At 46.9% G+C, this 19,517-nt stretch overlaps 1 protein-coding gene across 1 annotated transcript; it reads right to left on the bottom strand.

Moving 5' to 3' along the window:
- Window positions 1-15,128: 15,128 nt before the first annotated feature.
- On the bottom strand, window positions 15,129-16,002 carry LOC136511661 (uncharacterized). Its single transcript, XM_066505707.1, has 3 exons — window positions 15,720-16,002; window positions 15,429-15,632; window positions 15,129-15,314 (listed from the first exon to the last, which is right to left on the bottom strand). Exons 1-3 carry the CDS (start codon window positions 15,885-15,887, stop codon window positions 15,225-15,227), a joined length of 462 nt encoding a protein of 153 aa, XP_066361804.1. The 5' UTR covers window positions 15,888-16,002; the 3' UTR covers window positions 15,129-15,224.
- Between the last annotated feature and the right edge of the window lie 3,515 nt (window positions 16,003-19,517).

Genomic DNA, 19,517 nt, shown 5'->3' with positions numbered 1-19,517 from the left:
CTTCAATGTTTTGTTGACGTCATTGTAGAACTCGCCGGCGGGGTTGAGGACCTGGTCATTAAGAAATCCTGCTATGGTCTCTTGAATTGCTTTCAGTTGGTCACGTCGTATGACTTTTTACTTCAACCATAGAGTCTTCAATAAAAGTTAAAGGAAAAGTATTAATATATATATATATATATATGTTGGTCACGTGATTACTTATATATATGAGCAATAAAAGAAATTGTAAATATATGAATATATTTATATAACGTACTTTGAGGTTCTCTTCAGGAGTTCTTTTTGAGTACGCCATGATGAACTCGCAAATATAGTATCCGCAGTAGTTGTTCCCCTGTTCTTGCCTCAGAACCCACTTTTACGAGAAAAAAGATCCGGTGAATTGAAAGCATGCATGGTGTTAATTGAATTATATATATATAAATGTAGCTAGTACTTACTTTGTGTGCGATTACATCCAGTGGCGCTTTGCAATGTTTCATGTGGTGTTCCTCAATGAAACTTTTCCAAACACTGCGCCCAATAAAATAAAAAAATAATTTGGCCTTTAATAATTGTTGCAGTTAAGAGATCGGGGTATATATAGTTGCTAGAGAGACCAAATTACCCTTGGATAATATCTATCATGTCTTGGTACTCTATTTGCTCTTTTCTTAACGAGTCTAAGATGCTCAACCGACTATTGGCCATATCGATGACCATCAATATCCAGTGATTGCTGAATATGTTTTTATACACAAATATGACATTAACTAAAGTCAACATATGTATATATGAGAGATAGCTTAGCTAGTAAGCAAATAATTGAACAAATGTCCATATGATCGACATTAATTATTTAACACTGACTTGAAGTTGTAGGGGAATAGTATGTCATTGTTTTGTTGGTTCACTAAGAACCTCATGAGATTTTTCTCGAGTTCAGCTTTCCATCCAGGCGGGGGATCAGGGTGTTTGAATACGACATTTGGATCAACGAAACCAGCATCATTATCCTGTCTCTTTCTGAGTTCTGTCATCTCATATCTGCATATATAAAAATATAGTGTGAGGATATATAATTTATATATATACATGTAGCTTTATATATATACACTTTAATAGTAGAAAATAATCACACTTATAGACAATAGTAGCTAATGAGACTTTTGTCGAGAGAGTCCAGGTGGCATAGTTGGTGTAATTCTCCAAACTCGACATATATAACGTCATCGCCACGGAAGTAATGTTGGTTTCTAATTCTGACAGAAACAAAGTTCTCTCCCCATTTACACGCCGCCATGTACCACTTGTTTAGCAGGTACATTTGCGTACCCAGTTCACCTAAGGCCTCAGGGTTGTATGGACTCTTTCCATGTTCAAATTTCTTCCAAGGATCCACTTTCGGAGCCGATGGTCCTTCAGCGACACTTGGGCAAGGTCCAAACCTGTATCCTCGTAAAACCGAACCAGTTCCTCAAAATCGACGTCCGGTAAGTCTAAGTTTGAACCATATTCATTACGAATGACAAGAGGGGGGACTGATTGTTGCGATTGTTGTCCGAGTTGTGCAACACCTTTCCCTCTCTTCAGTTTTGTAGACATGTCCTTGACATAGAACACCTTATTCACATCCTTGGCAAGGACAAACGGTTCGTCTTTATACCCAATATTGTTGAGGTCCACGGTTGTCATTCCATACTGGTTGTCGACTGCTACCCCGCCTCTAGTCGCCTTTACCCATTGGCACTTGAACAAAGGTACCTTAAAAGTAGGTGCATAGTTTAGTTCCCATATCTCCTCTATGCGACCATAATATGTTTGCTTATTTCCATTAGGGTCGGTGGCATCTATGCGGACACCACTATTTTGGTTGGTGCTCCTTTTATCTTGGGCTACTATGTTAAATGTATTCCCATTTATCTCGTACCCTTTGTATGTGAGGATATGCCACGATGGCTGCCTAGCCAACAAATACAGTTGCTCATCAATACTCTCATCACCCTGACATTCTTTTCGCAACCAGTCGCTGAAAGTTTCCATGTGCTGACGCGTAATCCAACCTTCAGACTTCCCTAGAAACTCGGATCAGAGCAACTCTTTATGTGTCTCGATATACAAATCCACTAAGGAGGAGTTTTGCAGAACTGTGTAGTGTGCTTTATTAAAATAATTGTCCTGCATACCAATATATGTTTTCTTCCCTAGTGTCCCCTTTCCACTTAGTCTCCCCTCGTGTCGCGATTTAGGAACACCAATCGGATCAAGGTCGGGAATAAAGTCAACACAAAACTCAATGACCTCCTATGTTCCATAGCCCTTGGCGATGCTTCCTTCTAGCCGAGCATGGTTGTGAACATATTTCTTTAGGACTCCCATGAACCTCTCAAAGGGGAACATGTTGTGCAGGAACACAGGACCGAGAATGCTAATCTCCCTGACCAGGTGAACTAGGAGGTGTGTCATGATATTAAAGAAGGAAGGAGGGAACACCAACTCAAAGCTGACAAGACATTGAACCACATCATTCTGTAGTTTAGCTAGATCCATTGGATCGATTGCCTTCTAAGAAATTGCATTGAGGAATGCACATAGCTTCACGGTGGCTAGACGTACATTTGGAGGTACAATTCCTCTTAATGCAACTGGAAGTAATTGCGTCATGAGCACGTGGTAGTCATGGGACTTTAAGTTTAGGAATTTCTTCTCTGGCACATTTATTATACCCTTTATATTCAAGGAGAATCCAGATGGTACCTTGATGCTTGCTAGGCATTCAAACATGCTTTCCTTCTCTTCTTTGCTAAGAGTGTAGCTGGCAGGACTTAAGTAATGGCGTCCATCATCTGTCTTCTCTGGATGTAGGTTGTCTCGTTCTTTCAAACACCTCAGGTCCTGTCATGCTTCAAGTGTGTCCTTAGGCTTCCCATACACACCCATAAAGCCTAGCAGGTTCACACAAAGATTCTTCATCAGGTGCATCACGTTGATCGCGCCATGGACCTCTAGGACTTGCCAATAGGGTAGCTCCCAAAATATAGACTTCTTCCACATGGGTGCATGACCGTCGGCGTCGTTCGGAATAGGTTCGCTGCCATGTGCCTTTCCAAATACTACGTTCACATCCCTGACCATATTTAGTACATCCTCACCAGTTCGATTGCCCGGCTTGATCTGGTGGTCTGCCTTACCTTTAAAATGCTTGCCTTTCTTTCTTAGGGGGTGATTCGCAGGAAGAAATCGACGATGGCCAAGGTACACGACCTTTTGCCATTTTTTCAAGAATATACCTTTAATGTCATCGAAATAGTGCATGCATGCATTATATCCTTTGTTTGATTGTCCTGAAAGATTACTTAGAGCAGGCCAATCATTGATTGTTACGAACAACAATGCTCGCGGGTCAAAGTGCTCCTGTTTGTGCTCATCCCACACACATATACCTGGTCTGTTCCACAAAAGTAGAAGTTCTTCAACTAGTGGCCTCAGGCACACATCGATGTCGTTGCCAGGTTGCCTTGGGCCTTGGATGAGCACTGGCATCATAATAAACTTACGCTTCATGCATAACCAGGGAGGAAGGTTGTAGATACATAGAGTAACAGGCCAAGTGCTATGACTACTGCTCTGCTCCCCAAAAGGATTCATACCATCCGTATTTAAAGCAAACCTTAAGTTTCTTGCATCATTTGCAAACTCCGGGAATTCTCTATCAATTGCTCTCCACTGGGACCCATCAGTAGGGTGTCTCAACATATTGTCTACCTTACGGTCTTCTTTGTGCCATCGCAATAACTTTGCATGGTCTTTGTTTCTGAACAGACGTTTCAAGCGTGGTATTATAGGAGCATACCACATAATCTTGGCAGGGATTTTCTTCGTGGGACGTTTGCCCTCAACATCACCAGGGTCATCTCGCCTGATCTTATACCGCGATGCATGACATACCAGGCATGCATCTAACTTCTCGTACTCCTCGCCACGGTAGAGGATGCAGTCATTAGGACATGCATGTATCTTCTGGATTTCTAATCCCAAAGGGCAGACTACCTGTTTTGCTTCGTACGTAGTGACGGACAATTCGTTATCCTTCGGAAGCATCTTCTTTTAGATTTTCAGTAACTCCCTAAATCCTTTGTCAGATACACCATTCTTTGCCTTCCATTGCAGCAATTCCAGTGTGGTACCCAACTTTTTCTGACCCGCATCACAAGTTGGGTATAGCAATTTCTTGTGATCCTCTAGCATGCGCTCGAACTTGATATTCTCCTTTTCACTTTCGCATTCTCTTTGTGCGTCACGAATGGCCTGACCAAGATCATCAGCGGGCTCATCTTCTGCCACTACCTCTTCTTCAGCTTCCCCCATTGCAGTATCATTGAAGGCACCATATTCAGTAATAATGTCATCATCGTCCCATTGTTCTTCTTCACCTTCTTCCATTACAACCCCGGTTTCTCCATGCTTCATCCAATAAATATAGTTTGGCATGAAACTCGACTTCAACAAATGTGAATGAAGACTCCTTGAGCTAGCATATTCCTTCAAATTCTTCCATATGGCACATGGGCAGCACATGAAACCATCGCGTTTGTTTGCCTCGGCCACACGTAAGAAAGAATGCACGCCCTCAATGAACTCTTGGGAGCGGCGATCAGCATTGTACATCCGGCTCATCTGCATTACAAGACATGCATACCATATTAAAACCTAGAACATAATTAGTTAATTATACGACATGCATGCTACCACACAAGGTATTAATTTATGAAAGTCTCGCTACAATGTAGACAATCCCAACTACCACTAAAAAACTAAAGCTAAAATGCACTTCAGCAGCATAAGGATTTCGCGACCAATCCCGACTAAAACAGACAGATCATGCGTTTGTTCAACATCTATGGGCTTCTTTCGCAGGATCACTGCCTCATCAGCCGCCGTAGCCGCCTGTGCAAGAGAGTTTTGCACGTGTTCAACATACTCTTCCTCCCAGTACCAGCCTGAACATCCAGTGCCATCCCACTGAAATTAAAACAAAAAATTAAAACTTTAATCACAATCATCATGAAAATAAGTATAAATTAACCATAATCATCAAATGCGACAAAATAACTCACATTGCGATCTGGACACTTGTAGAAGATACGGCCCTTGTTGGGACACTCCTTCCTCGCCCGGTACTCTATCACAATCTTCTCCTCACACTTGCCGCATGCAATGAGAGGAAGGTCCGGCCTCAGTCGCTTTGGAACCCGATGAGAGGCCGAGGACCCGGAAGCAGTTCCCATCTACTCTCTATACTCATTTTTAATATAATATAAATTTCTCATTTTATAAACAAATAAAATTAAAAAAACTCTAAAATTCTCTATATCTCTAAACCATGAAGTGTGCTATGCATGCTAGAAATGAAAACTCAATACTAGTTTTGAATAACTACTTTAACCTTCCTTCATCCAAATACACAAACTTTAAAGTGATTTTGAGCTTAAATGGCTTACAAATAAAAAAAATCTACCATAAAAAACCACATATATCTAGTCCACAAAATAAAATAAGCTACTGATGAAACATGAGAGTATAAAGTTGGTAACCTTTAGAACCGAAGAATCGATGGAGGAATGGAAGAAATCTTGTGATACACCGGTGATGAGGAAGAAGAGAGGCCGGCGATGAAGCAAGAACACTGAGCTCGAAGTGGCTCGGGCTCAGGGAGGAACAAGGGCTATATAGGAGGGGACCTTTAGTCCCGGTTGGAGACAGAAACCGGGACTAAAGGTCCCTTTCTAGTCCCGGACGAAGCCTCCAGCCGGGAGTAGACTTTTACTCCCGGTTGGAGGGACCAACCGGGAGTAAAAGTTAACCTTTAGTCCCGGTTGGTAGCTCCAACCGGGACTAAAGGTCCCCTGCAGCAAAAGCCTGCCGCAGTAGCCGTTGGACAGGGACCTTTAGTACCGGTTAGAGCTACAAACCGGGACTAAAGGTCTCTCTAGTCCCGGGCGCGAAAAATACCGGGACTAAAGCCAAATTTCGAGCTAGATCAAAGGTCGTTTCTGTACTAGTGAGACCTGTGCAACCTCATTAAAATAAAATGTAGTTTAACACTTTTTAATGTTGCACTAGGTATGAAACTCATTCAACATGGCAAATTGAGTAAACATAAATATTTTGAGCTGCACCAATGCTTATTGTAGAAGGTCATTATGACCGAAACATCTGTCTTACTATCAGATAGAAGCTTGAAATTTGTAGACCGTAAATGTTTTCGCCTCTTTATTTGTTTTCGGATGTTTTATGGATTAATCATTTGTGCATGTTCTAAAATTTGCTTGCGACTGCAGTTGGGGAACTGCTTAGTGCAATTATTTGTTTCAAGTGCATTACTATGAGTCGTCTAGAATAATCATCAGGTTTCCTATTGAATAATGTTTTCTCTGAAGTTTGCAGATTAGACTGAGCGGTGGTTGAAGCAAACCATAGCTATGTCATTGCCTAATCTCTGGCCTTAAATTATATCTGACTTTGCATGAGATGGCCAAAGAATGCAAAATGATTTGGTTATCTAGCTATTGGCTTATGACGGAAATTTTAGGATAATTTCAATCTACAGGATGAAAACATTGTCTTAAGTGTACAGAGCATATAGTCGTAATTATAAGGAATATAGTTGAACTAGATTGTTTTGATTTCTTGTTAAGACTAAAATTATACTATAATTATTCGTGCTTTTATGAAAAATAATATAATAGTGTTGGTGTTTGATGACCGGTAACTCGTCACGGGGTTACCCGGAACGATGTTCGAAGGGCTTCGGCGTACGCAGAACTCGACAGTAAACGCAAAGAGACGAACGATTTATATTGGTTTGGGCCCTCTTGTCGAGTAATAGCCTTTACGTCCAGTCGTCGGTAGCCTTTTGCGTTGGATTGATTGTATGATTGTTAGTCGTGGCCTGTCGATCTAGGAAGCCTTGACCTCCTTTATATATCTCAGGAGGCAAGTCTCCTAGTCGGTTATAATGTAAGAGTCCTAGTAGGATTACAGGATAGCAATGTTACTAAAATTACATGTGGGGAATTTCAAGTCGGACAAGATCTTCTCCCTTCCTTGGAGGTACCAGGGACTATGTCCCACAAGCCTCCGAGCATTGTATGGTTGATCTTGGAAGCCTTCTTGTTCCTCCGGGTCTTGCCGAGTAAAAACAAGCTTCGTCCGAGTGCTTTCTGAGAGAAACCATAAAGTGTTCTTGAAGTCAATATGCGTCATCGCTAGGTGAAGCATATATGCTTAGCCCCCGAGCCTCTTGCTGTTTGGAACAAAGAGTTGGAGGGTCTTGTCTGCAATTCTTTTTCGAAGAAATTTGAATGCATCCTCTGAGGGTATATATCCCGCAGCCCCCGAGCCTACAATCCGACTACTCGGTAGTCGATTATAGGATCTTGTAGACGTTCTCAAGGGTGCAGGCGAGTAAACCCCTTGAAGATAATGATCAATGGCCGCTTGTCTCCGAGTGGTTGGAATCTTGTAAATTTGGTCTTCCATCTTGAATTCGAGCCCCGGGCGTAGTCAGAGCGATACCGACTAAGCCGAGGCAATGGCCAAGCCCCCTAGCTTAGTGCCGACTAAGTCGTGGAGGCGGAGATGCCTGATCAGAGTGACGGAAGTAGCCAGTGCGGTGGCCAAGTAAGGTAGCTCTCATGAGCATACCTCACCCAGCGGCGTGGTGAAAATCTGGTCTCCTGCAAGGTAAACATAGAAATATGTTGTAATTAATATATAGGATATCAAGTCGGGAGCGGATCCCAGTATTATGAAATGCATGTAAAAAAATTTCGCGTCTTGTTCTTGCTAGGCTGTGTAAATTCCCTGAGTAGTTGACCCGTTATGTGTAAGCACTTGAATCTCTGGCGTATGATCGTGAGGTTCATGAACGTAACCATGTGAGTCGTGCGAGTAATCAAGCGTCACAAATGTGAGTTCTTACTACCCAAGTATTTTTACAACCATTAAGAGGGAAGACTAGAGCAGTAAAAAGAAAATGCGCGCGGAGCGCATGTTATACACTTGTTAGGTGTAGTTTCGACTACAAGCGTGGAGCTGTATGAATAGTCAAAACGCAACTAAGGTATGGCTCCGGAGGCACATGTATAATATCTGGAGATATAAAAATTAAAAATTTAAAGCGTGACTTAGCTTGATTGATGGCCGAGTAGAAGAATCAGCGTGCGATCCTGATGTTCGGGCTAGGGAGCTCCGAGCATTAGCTTAACCTTTGTGGCCCAGTAGTCGGACAGTGCAGCCGAGTAGTCGGACACCGTAGCCGAGTAGTCGGTTGTTGGTACGTCGAGCACTCGGAACCTGTCCCGACTATGTCCCACAAATAGTGATGATTGGTGTAACATATGGACGTTGGTATTTAATTTAACAATATTGTTATCTTATTATGTGATCCGTGTGTTTTTAGTCAAAAAATTTAGTTATCACATAGTAACTTACAAGCACGCTACCTAGTCTAATATTAAAGAGCTAACAGTTTTCTTTGGACCTGCTCTACTTATTTCTTTTTTTTTATAATTCGACGGAGCGGGAAAGGGTCCCCACCTGATTCATTGCATTAGGTAGCCCTGGGGCTGGATGAGTCTAAAGTACATGAAAGGATTGCAGCAAGCACAAACTCAAACACAAACACACGCTCTAGTTGTGACATTGAGTTTGCAATCAGATTGCACCAAAGTTCTCTATATCTAAAATATAATGTCCCTGCATTCTCTTTGTCTTATATATAATGCAAACTCATGACCCGTGTCCATATAAGTTAGAATGACTCGTTTCTAGTCATAACATGGAATCCGGTTCCAAAATATACTACGTCCCGTTGCAGCTCGAGCATGTTTGCTAGTAGAATAGTAATTCAAGACATACCAACTCACGGTCCCTGGCGCATATGAATCCTCCGTTGCAGTGGTGGACCTAGCGCTACTAGGGCCACTAGGGCTATATATGGCCCTAGCCTTAGTCCTTAATTGTAGTGAAAAAGTTATCATTTTTTCTATAGCCAAGCTCAATTAGCACAGTGAGCCCAGTCTTTGGCCAATCCTGGGTCGGCCCCTGCTCCGTGCGTCCGGCGATCCCTCACGTGCACGTACCCGACGGCACAGGGCACCCGGACGGCCCGGACATATGCCCAAATCCCATGGTCTTGTTCCTGTGAATCGACCACGTCTCCGTGCCGACAAGGCGCTCTCTCCGGGTGCTGCATGCATGCCTGAGCGCGTGGCCGGCCGCCGGGCCATATACCGAGAGCTCATGTGCCGTAGGGGATCGGCAAGTGCGCCGTGGACGCTAGCTAGCTAGCCTGCTGGCTGCTTCGTACTCAGCATGCAGATCGAGATATATATAGCGCGATCGAAGGCCGACCTGCATGCATGCATGCGCTAGCTAGGGCCGGCCGCGGCTGGGGGTTGTTTCCGCTGCTGCGCCTGCCGGAGTCGTCGTCGTTGCCACACCCACGCTAGCTATCGCATCCGTCGTGGCGCGGCCGCCGACCCGCGCCCCATGTGACGGTGTCACTAGCTAGCTAGCTACGCGTGTGAACAGTGAGCGGGACCACCAGGACGTTGTTTTTCTTTTGGCACGCCCCGCCCTGTCGAGATCCATGCATACGACGGTGATAGGCCAGAGGATATAGCGGATATTCCCGGCCGTCGATCCGTGCCATGCGCCAGATATGCATACACCAGTGGCCAGTGCCACACTGGGACGCCCGTGATATGAAGGTAGATGGTGCATAGCTACGGAAGCTACTTTTTGGGTTCGGGCCTATTTTCAAAAATGGGGGCGGAGCTTCTGATATGGCGAGGTACGACGACGCGCAGATAGCCCCTTCAAATACGACGGTGGCCAGTCGCTCGTTCCTTCTCGGCATCCGCACAAACGAACAGACTCGCTGAGAGAAATCGAATGGCAGTTGGAGAAAGCAGAGGATATATATTAGGCTTAGCGGTACTTTAGCCGGTTCATCTTCATCTTCATTTATTCAATTGGATTAAGTCCAGTTTTGCCCCCTTAACTATTGTGTCGGTCTAATTTTAACCCTCAACTTCAAAACCGTATATTACCGGTATCCCAACTGTCAAAACCGTTCACTTTTAGTACCTGGGCGGGGGGCAATGCTGTTTTGACCGACGTTGAGCGGTTTTGACACGCAACCTCCATCTCAGTGACATGTGGGGCCCACGCGTCATCGACTTAATCCCTCCCTCTCCATCCTCACGGCCACGGCGCTCTTGGACGTCGACGAGGAAGGCGGCCGCGGCGCCGACCGCGGCAGCACACGTGCGGTCCGCGAGCTCGCCGTGGCACCCGGCGATCACGCGCCTCCACGATGGGATTGCTGTGGGGCCCATGATGGGATTGCTCCTGCGATGGGATTTCTCGCCGCCGATTACCCTTCCGCGTTCGTCGCTGTCGCGCAGGAAACGAGCAGGACGCCGCTGCCGTCGCCTAGGCAGCAGGCCGCGCCGCCGTCGCGTTTGCCGTTGCGAAGGCCGCCATCACGCGAGTCGCCGCTGTCGTGCCTCCGCGGCCGCGATGGTTGTGCCTCCGCGCCGCGTAGGCTGCGGATCCGCGCCGGTCGTGCCTTCGCGCCCGAGATGGTCGCGCCTCCACGCCCACGCAGGCCGCGCTTCCACCTAACCGCGCTCGTCGTTGGCCCATCGCCTCACTGATGACCAGCGGCCTCCGCACAGCAAACACATCACCACCCTCAGCAAACGCCATCGCCATCGCTTGCTCCCCCATCTCTCCTCCGCCTTCGCGCGCGCCGGCTCATCGCCGCCGCGTTGTTCCAGGACCAGAAGCCGAAGGAGCCAGCAAGCAAGGGAGGCGATGACAAGGAGGCGTACGGCGAGGTGGACCGCATCGTCTCCAGCCGCACCGTCAGCAGCCCGGTGTTCGCGGAGGATGGCTCGGCCACCGCCGCCGTCACCATGGAGTACCTAGTGGAGTGGAAGGACGGGCACGAGCCGTCGTGGGTGCGCGCGGAGGCCATAGCGGCGGATGTCGTGGCTGAGTACGAGACGTTGTGGTGGACGGCAGCCAAGGAGGTGGACACGGAGACGCTGGCGGCGCTGCTCGTGGACGAGACGCTGCGGCAGGACCCCGACGCGAAGGACGTGCAGGGGCCCAGGGGCGTGAGGACGGAGAGGGAGGGGTTGAGTCGATGACGTGTGGGCCACACCTGTCACTGAGATGGAGGTTGCGTGTCAAAACCGCTCCACGTTGGACAAAACAGCCTCACCCACGCCCATGTGCTAAAAGTGAACGATTTGGACAATTAGGGTACCGGTATTTGACGGTTTTGTAGTGGAGGGTTAAAATTAGACCAATACAATAGTTGAGGGGCCAAAAGTGAATTAATTTAGGAATTAAGATTAAGATGAATGATAAAAGTATAGATGGATCGGGGATGGTTGGGGATGGCCAATGCCAAACTAATAAAAAGTGCATATTACAATTAGAAACATTTTATATGGCATGTGTACACTACTACTTTCTTTAAAAAGATATGATTTATGCGCTATATTGTCAACTTCGCCACACCTTAATTTTATTTCTTCCTCCGCCACCTGTCTGAAAATAGGCTAGGAGGTGTAAATAGACGTACAGATCGATTATTTTCGGACTGTCTCCCAAAATGGATCTACCGCTTTAGTATTTTAGGGAATAGGGCCAATTTAGGCTGCCTCTCCCGTCAGGGCGTCCGATCGTCCGGACCATCCGGACCAGTCGTGTTCGTGGGCCGCGGCACCAGCCCAACGGCCCAACAGCGTGTCCAACCTTATCCTACGGTCTTCATTATCTAGAGGGAAGGATAAGGTTCTCTCTACTGCACGTGACCGAGGCCGTGGGGCCACAGCCCACCGCAGCGGTGCCGATATGCCATTCCCATGCATCCCGATAACGGCCGTGACGCCCTGCCCCATTCTGACGGCAGCGCTCCCTCTCCTTCTCCTTCGGCGACGCTTCCTCCTCGCATATGGATTCTGCCACGATTCCCTCCCTTCCTCCTCAATGGTGGCGGTGGCAGCAAACCGCCTCCCCTCTCCCACCGATGGTGGCGGCGGCAGGCACCCTCCCCCACACGAATCTAGATCCAGTTCTCATGGCGCCTCAAGGGGCCTATGGCGGGGCGCGGAGTGCGGCTGTGATGCACTCGATGGCATCGCCCCCCCCCCCCCAAGCCGGTCGCTCCATGCCACCTGCGAGCTATACACTGATGAACTTCAAATGCCGATGAACCTCCATTTCTCCCAAGTAGCAAAGAGATGTTGCGCCGAAAGCGCATGTTGCAAGTATACATTTCAAATATTTCAGATGTTTCAGAGGTACGTTGCAATTGTTTCATGCGGATGTTGCAAAATCATATCGAGATGTTACATATGTTGTAATAGTTGTACATGTATGTTGCAATCTTCTGTTCCCTATGTTTCATCTGTTTTTTTAGACATATGTTGCAAGTGTGTTTATTTGGATGTTGCATACGTTTCACACATATGCTGCAAGAGTTTTATGTGGATGTTGCGTATATTTTGCGTTTTGCAATGTTTTTTCAAGTGCTTTTGTAAGTGTTTCAAAAATATGTTTTAAGTGTTTCGTCTGTCTTCTGACGTATGTTGTAAATGTTGCATCTTGATATTTCAAAAGTAGATCGGGTGTTGCATATAGGGACGCACGTGGGAAGCGGAGGGGGCACGAGCGGTCCCCGCACACAGTCTAGTAGCGCGGGAGACGTCCAGGGGCACGCTGGCGGAGACGTGCTGGCGCGAGGGAGTGCGGCGCGCGGGAGACAGAGTGCAGCGCGGACGTCCGTCCGGACATCTGTGCGCTAGCACTTCCTTGTAAATAAATGGGACTACCTTCTAAAATTAATTTTGTACTAGTGACGTTATAAAAAAATCCCTCCAAAATAATGCACCAGGTGATCAGAAAATGCACATGCGGATCATTGTTTTTTTTCTCTTGAAGATTCACATGCTGATCATCGTTGTCACCAGATCATCTCCTGTGATCGGCACACGGCCGATATATGGTCTTGGGCCATTATGCTGCGACCCATTCGCCTCCTGCCGTCCTACGTACTTCTTGTTGGGCTTTGATCATTCTCATCCTTTGCCGCTGTGTCTCAACAGAGCTCCGCACAAACGTCCACCATTTCAGAAGCATCCCAGTGTCGCTCCTTCCCGCCATCCGGCTGACCCTTGGTATGTGAAAGGAAAGGAGGGAAGCATTTTGACAGGTCGTGCAAGCTGTAAGGTCTCGTTTTTAGTTCCAAAAATCGGTGGTGGTCCTTGTGGGATCTTTGGGATACAGCTCCGTTGCACAAAAAAGTAGGGACCTGACGATGATCCACAGCTAAGGAAACCCTTGAAACAAGATGGTCGGTTCCAGCTGACGATGCCGTCCATGAAAATGTACATACACTCGTACACTCCTATCAGTATTCATGAAACCGAAGCGTTGTTTATTTTATGGACCTCAGCTGTTACATCGATGCAAGATATGCCTGAGACTAGAAAGAAAGGGATGTAGTAGCAACAACCACAAAGGCGAGCTTAGCTTCACCTTTTGGAAGCACTGCACTTTCGTTTTTCTGCTATCACGGTCGCTAGCTGCGTCTGGCCACCAAGATCTTGTTGATATATATGGATGGCATGATGGGGAGATTGTAGAGTAGCACGATGATTCTTTGTATGCCCACTCATACACCGTATCAAAATTGAACGCTTCCTTGGTGGAGATGAATTCGTAAGAGGCTAGCTGCATGGAACCGATTCCTCTACTTTCTAGCAGTCTTGAGGTGGGCATGCACGTAGTGGAAGATTGAAGGTTGTGTCACCGTGTGGGATGACTGCAAGCGATGTGAAACAAATTTTGATGACGTGGCAGCATGAGGAGTTAGAGAAATACTGTTTCGTAGATCAATTGAAATAGATGCCACTACTATGACATTGATTTTTGGAGATGGGCAAAAAACATTTTCAAATACGCACTACTGGATTCAGGTTCTTTGCCGAGTGCCTGAGGCACTCGGCAAAGGCTATATTGCACTCGGCAAAGCCTTTGCCGAGTGCGGCACTCCGCAAAGCACACACAGCAAAAAATTGATCGGCAAAGCACTCTTTGCCGAGTGTATTTTATCGGGCACTCGGCAAAGGCTTTGCCGAGTGCCCCGGAAACACTCGGCAAAGAAAAGCGACCGTCACGGCGCCGGTCCCGTTGACGGTCACTTTGCCGAGTGTCAACCCTGCCGGCACTCGGCAAAGAATTTTTTAAATTTTTTTTAAAACTTTCTTTGCCGAGCGCCAACCCGTGAGGCACTCGGCAAAGAGCTTTTATTTTTTTTTTGAGAATTTTCTTTGCCGAGTGCCAACCCTCCATGCACTCGGCAAAGCTTTTTTATTTTTTTTAAAAAATTCTTTGCCGAGCGCCAACCCGGAAGGCACTCGGCAAAGAGCTTTTATTTTTTTTTTTTTGAAAATTTTCTTTGCCGAGTGCCAAACCTCCAGGCACTCGGCAAATATTTTTTTATTTTTTTTTTGAAAAATTCTTTGCCGAGCGTCAACCCGGAAGGTACTCGGCAAAGAGCTTTTATTTTTTTTGGAAATTTTCTTTGCCGAGTGCCACCACTCCAGGCACTCGGCAAAGATTTTTTTTTTTTTAACTCTTTGCCGAGTGCCAACACGGCAGGCACTCGGCAAAGTTTAAATTTTTTTTAAAATTTCTTTGCCGAGTGTTAGAGTCACAGCACTCGGCAAAGCTGGAAAATCTGTTTTCTGGTCGCCCATTTTGCCAGCTTTGCCGAGCGTTGTGACCATTGCGCTCGGCAAAGGGGTCCTTTGCCGAGTGCAACACTCGGCAAAGTGACCCAAAACGGCAAATATTTTTTTTTACATTCCATCATGACAAATACATTCATACAAACATATATCACATATATATCTCATCCATCACATATATATCTCATCCATCACATATATATCTCATCCATCGCATATATATCTCATCCATCGCATATATATCTCATCCATCCACACATCCATCCGTCCATATCACATCCATCACAATATATAATAATAAGTGCTCAAGTCCATCCAAATAAGTTTACAAGTCCATCAAAGTCCACAAGTGCATCACAAGTCCATCACCAAGTGAACAACAAATGTAAAAAATACAACATGCACTCATCTCGGCCACTGCGACTGTGGTGAAGGCCCAGATGCATCATTCGTAGGTGCATGAGGTGGATTATTCGAACCACCGTCAGATGGAGACTGCACAAAGGAGAAAAGATTGCATGTGAGACAAGATTATTTTGATAGCTAATCTAGGACGATAGAGGCCATACAAGCAAAGCACAAGTGAAAGTAAAAAACTTTGATACTCACAGGAGTAGCTGCAGCTGCAGGACGCGGAGGCGGAGGTGGAACCAACAGCCCAGGTGGCAGAGACAAGCCCATACGTTGCCCAAGCCCTTGTAGGAAATCCGTAATGTCCATCAGCCTCTGCGCCTGGGCCTGCCGCTCGGCCCGCTCGGCCTCCAACTGGGCCCCCAGCTCCTGACGTTCCTTCATTTCTTGTTCCAGCCGGGCCTGCAATATTTCACTTCAATGTTTCAGTAATGCAAAGCTAATTAGGGTGTGTAAAGATCAATGTATGACGAGTAAAACAGGAATAACCTCGAGTGCGTCGACCCGGTGCTGTGCAGCGGTCGGCCGTGTGCGAATGGCCGGGCTCTCACTCGTGCTCCGTGCTCGGATCTGGGAGAGAGAGGGAGTAGAGGCCGTGTCGATGACGCCGTCGCCAAGCCAGAACCGTCCATGCTTCTTGCCTTGCCCCGCCCTCATGACGGCCTCTCCATCGAAGTCCTGGGTGCTCGGATCGTGGTCTGCCCCATGGAGCGACCTCGCCACCTCAGTGTACTCACTGATGCGGGAGTGGACGCTCGGGTTCGTGTATGCCTCGGGCAGGTCCTCCAGGTTGAAGGAGACGTCGGACGTCGCCTTACCCTTGTGGGCCATACACCATGCCTGGAAGTCTGAGCAAGCCTGGCCACTATGTGACGCCGACTGCGAGAAAGACAGCACGATGATTAGAAATCAGACAGAACTGAGCGTAACAATAGATAAATCAATTCGCGTACCCATGCTTGTTTGTATCCGGCGAGGTTGCGGCTGTCTTGATGGTGTGCTGGACCTTGCATCAGTAAACGACAGTCCCGGGCATCCCTGTGCATCTTGGGGTACTCCTCCGTGAACCACCTGTCCACCATCATCGCCCAGCACTCGGGATACGCTTGGCACCACCAGGGAATCACCTACACGTCATCAAGTATTGGACATATAAGAAGATCAAATTAAACCAACTTAATCTCAAATCGAATCAATGTTGATGTTCTTCATTTACCTCAAGGTACTGCTCCCGGGTCAGCTGCATCTCTCTTGCATCTTTCTTGGTTTTCCTCTCTCCAAGCTTCGACCCGTAGTAGGTTACGATGGCCTGGATGCGCGCCTCGTGATGCATGTCAGTGACGAGTTTTTTACAGGCTTTGGTAGTCGCCTGCTCCGCCCTGGCCTCAAATCCCTCCTCGCATCTGTAATAAGTCTGCATACAAAAGCGATGTATCGATTCATTATTTCAAGAAAAGTCTAATGAATGCGACGTATTGAGCAATGTTGTGCAAGGGAGACTTACCCAAAACTCTGCCTTCACCCGCGCCGCCTTGTTGGGGTACTCCGCATCGGAGGCGACGACGTAGTGGTCAAACGAGTAGGCCGGCTCCGTCTTCGATGCGTACGTGACAATGCCGGGGAAGTGCTGCCTGCACAGAAGACCCAGGATGCCATTGACTAGCCGTGCGCTACCACCCGACACAACCACCCAGTTCCTGCACAAGTAATTAAGAAAAATTATTAGTTTTTTTCATCATATCATATGAAGTAGTGGTGATAACATATACAGTTACTTACTTTTGTCCTTCGGGGCGAATCACTGGGCGTTGGTGAGGAAGCGGAACCTGTGGGAGGCTCGCGGGACCTCGCAAGTAGACACTCGAAGAGGAGTTGGAGGAAGCGGAACCCATGCCTGCCGCCTCCCCCCCTCCTCCTCCTCCTCCACCTCCTCCTCCTCCTCCTCCTCCTCCGTCTGCCGAACCAACTCCTCGTCTGACTCGTCCACGGGCGCCACCTCCTCCTGCGGCTGGCGGTCCTCCTCACGTGGCGTGGGAGGAGACGGCCCCCTCCTGCGGCTAGCGGTCCTCCTCCTCCTGTTCGATCCCTCTGCCGCCCCCTCCGCCCCCTCCTGCGACCGGCGTGGTCTTTGGTAAATCGAGTTCACAGACCTATGACGGTCTTCCGCCATCTTTGCTCAATCACCTGCAATAAAAAAGAAAAACAAGATGTAATTAGAAATAGGTGCAAAAATAAATAAAACATAATTACAAAAAACATAGTATTACATGTATTAGAAATATATGCAAAAATGAACAAAACATAATTACAAAAAACATAGTATTACATGTATTAGAAATAATCTTCATGATTGAAATTAGCTGGATCATAGGTCTCGTCATCACTATCAACATTGTCCAACTCATCAACACTATCCGAAGGAGGAATGTTGTCTTCATTGTCATTGCCGAAATATAATCGCTCAAGCATTTGTATGTCCTTCAGATTTCGCACCTCGTCTCCAGCGTCCTCGTCATCATCCCTTTCATTATCTACTTCCATTCCTATCTCTTCGGTTAAGTCTATGTCAAACCTCCCTTGTAGCCCCTCTTCTTGATAGAACTCTCCATCATATGTGTTTGGGTTGAAGTTATAATCTTCATCGTTTGGGACAGGTAGTTTACCGTGTGGCGATACCTTGTGCACAATAGACCAACCCTTAAGATGCTCGGCGTCTTTGCACGCGTATGATGTATAATAAACCTGGACGGCCTGTTGAGCCACAATGTAGACATCTTTTCCTGGATAGACGGAATCCTATCGAATCTCGACTAGCCCAAGCTTAGGGGTTCGTCTCGTTACACCAGGATGAAACCAGTGGCATTTGAATATGACAGGAGTAAGAGGTTTGGAACCATAAAATGATAGTTCGTAGATTTCTTCAATTCTTCCATAATAGTCGAGTCCATCAGTGCCGGGCGTAACAACTCCGCTGTTTGTGGTTTATCGATTGGGCCGACTCTGCTCGTAGCTTGCTGTGTGAAAACGATATCCATTCACGTCATAACCGGTAAATGACTTGACCCTAATGGCACAGCCATTTGCAACCTGTCTTAACTCATCACTTATAGGCGCATCAGTTTGGGCTTTCTGTTTGAACCAACAAATGAAATCGGGGCTCCCTGGTCCCGCACCCCGTGAAAGAAGGGTATCATTTTCTTGCGGGGTAGGTTGCCTTGATCCATGCCAGGATTGACGAAGAAATTCCCTGTACCAACGAGAAACAAGGGGGTTGGACGACGAAACAAGGACATACAGCGAAATGAAACAAGTTCGTTTAGAACTTACCGAATGAACGGTTGCACCTCGACAAGGTTGGTCAACACATATAGCATGATACTACGCCACTCTTCATTTTTCAATTGCTTAGTGGTCGATGCACTTGCGCTTCCAAGTTGCCCTTGGAAAAGGCTGAGGTTCGATTCATTTTCGCCAGCATTATAACAAGGGGGTGGATTATGAACGTTAGGAAGTTTCTCAGTGTAGTATTTCTCTGTGAAGTTCGACACCTCCTCTAGAATGTATGCCTCTGCAATGGAAGCCTCAATTCTGGCTTTATTTCTACATTTTTTGCGAAGAGTCTTCAGACATCTCTCGATTGGATAGCACCAACGGTTCTGCACGGGCCCCCCCATCCGTGCCTCATATGGGAGGTGCACAATCAAATGCTGCATCGACAAGAAGCAGGCGGGTGGAAAGATCTTCTCTAACTTACAGAGCAACATGGGTGCCGCTTTTTCCAAGTCATCAATGACGGTCTGAGAGAGCTCCTTGGCACAAAGCTGGCGGAATAAGTAGCTCAACTCTGCCAGCACTTGCCAGACATGCTCTGGGACATAGCCTCGAACCATCGCCGGAAGAAGCCGCTCAATCCATATGTGGTAGTCATGACTCTTCATCCTGTTGACTCGCAGAGTGCCTAAGTTAACTCCCCTCTTTAGATTCGCTGCATACCCATCAGGGAACATTAGCTTCTTGATCCATTCAAGTACTTCCCTCCTTTGGTCCTTTTTCAAGACGAAATCAGCCTTAGGCCTTCTCCAGGTCTTGCCACGACTAGGAGGTTGCATCTCTTGATTTGGTCTATCGCACAATGTTGCCAGGTCTACTCTAGCCTTTGGGTTGTCCTTAGACTTTTCAGTGTCCATGAGTGTTGCCCAAAGTGCCTCGGCGACATTCTTTTCAGTGTGCATTACATCAATGTTATGTGGTAGAAGAAGGTCATCGAAATAGGGGAGCCTCGTCATG

This window comes from Miscanthus floridulus, chromosome 16 (genome assembly GCF_019320115.1).
Source record: "Miscanthus floridulus cultivar M001 chromosome 16, ASM1932011v1, whole genome shotgun sequence".
NCBI lineage: Eukaryota > Viridiplantae > Streptophyta > Magnoliopsida > Poales > Poaceae > Miscanthus > Miscanthus floridulus.
Note: the sequence above shows the minus strand (reverse complement) of the source record. Positions and strands in the feature narration are given on the sequence as shown.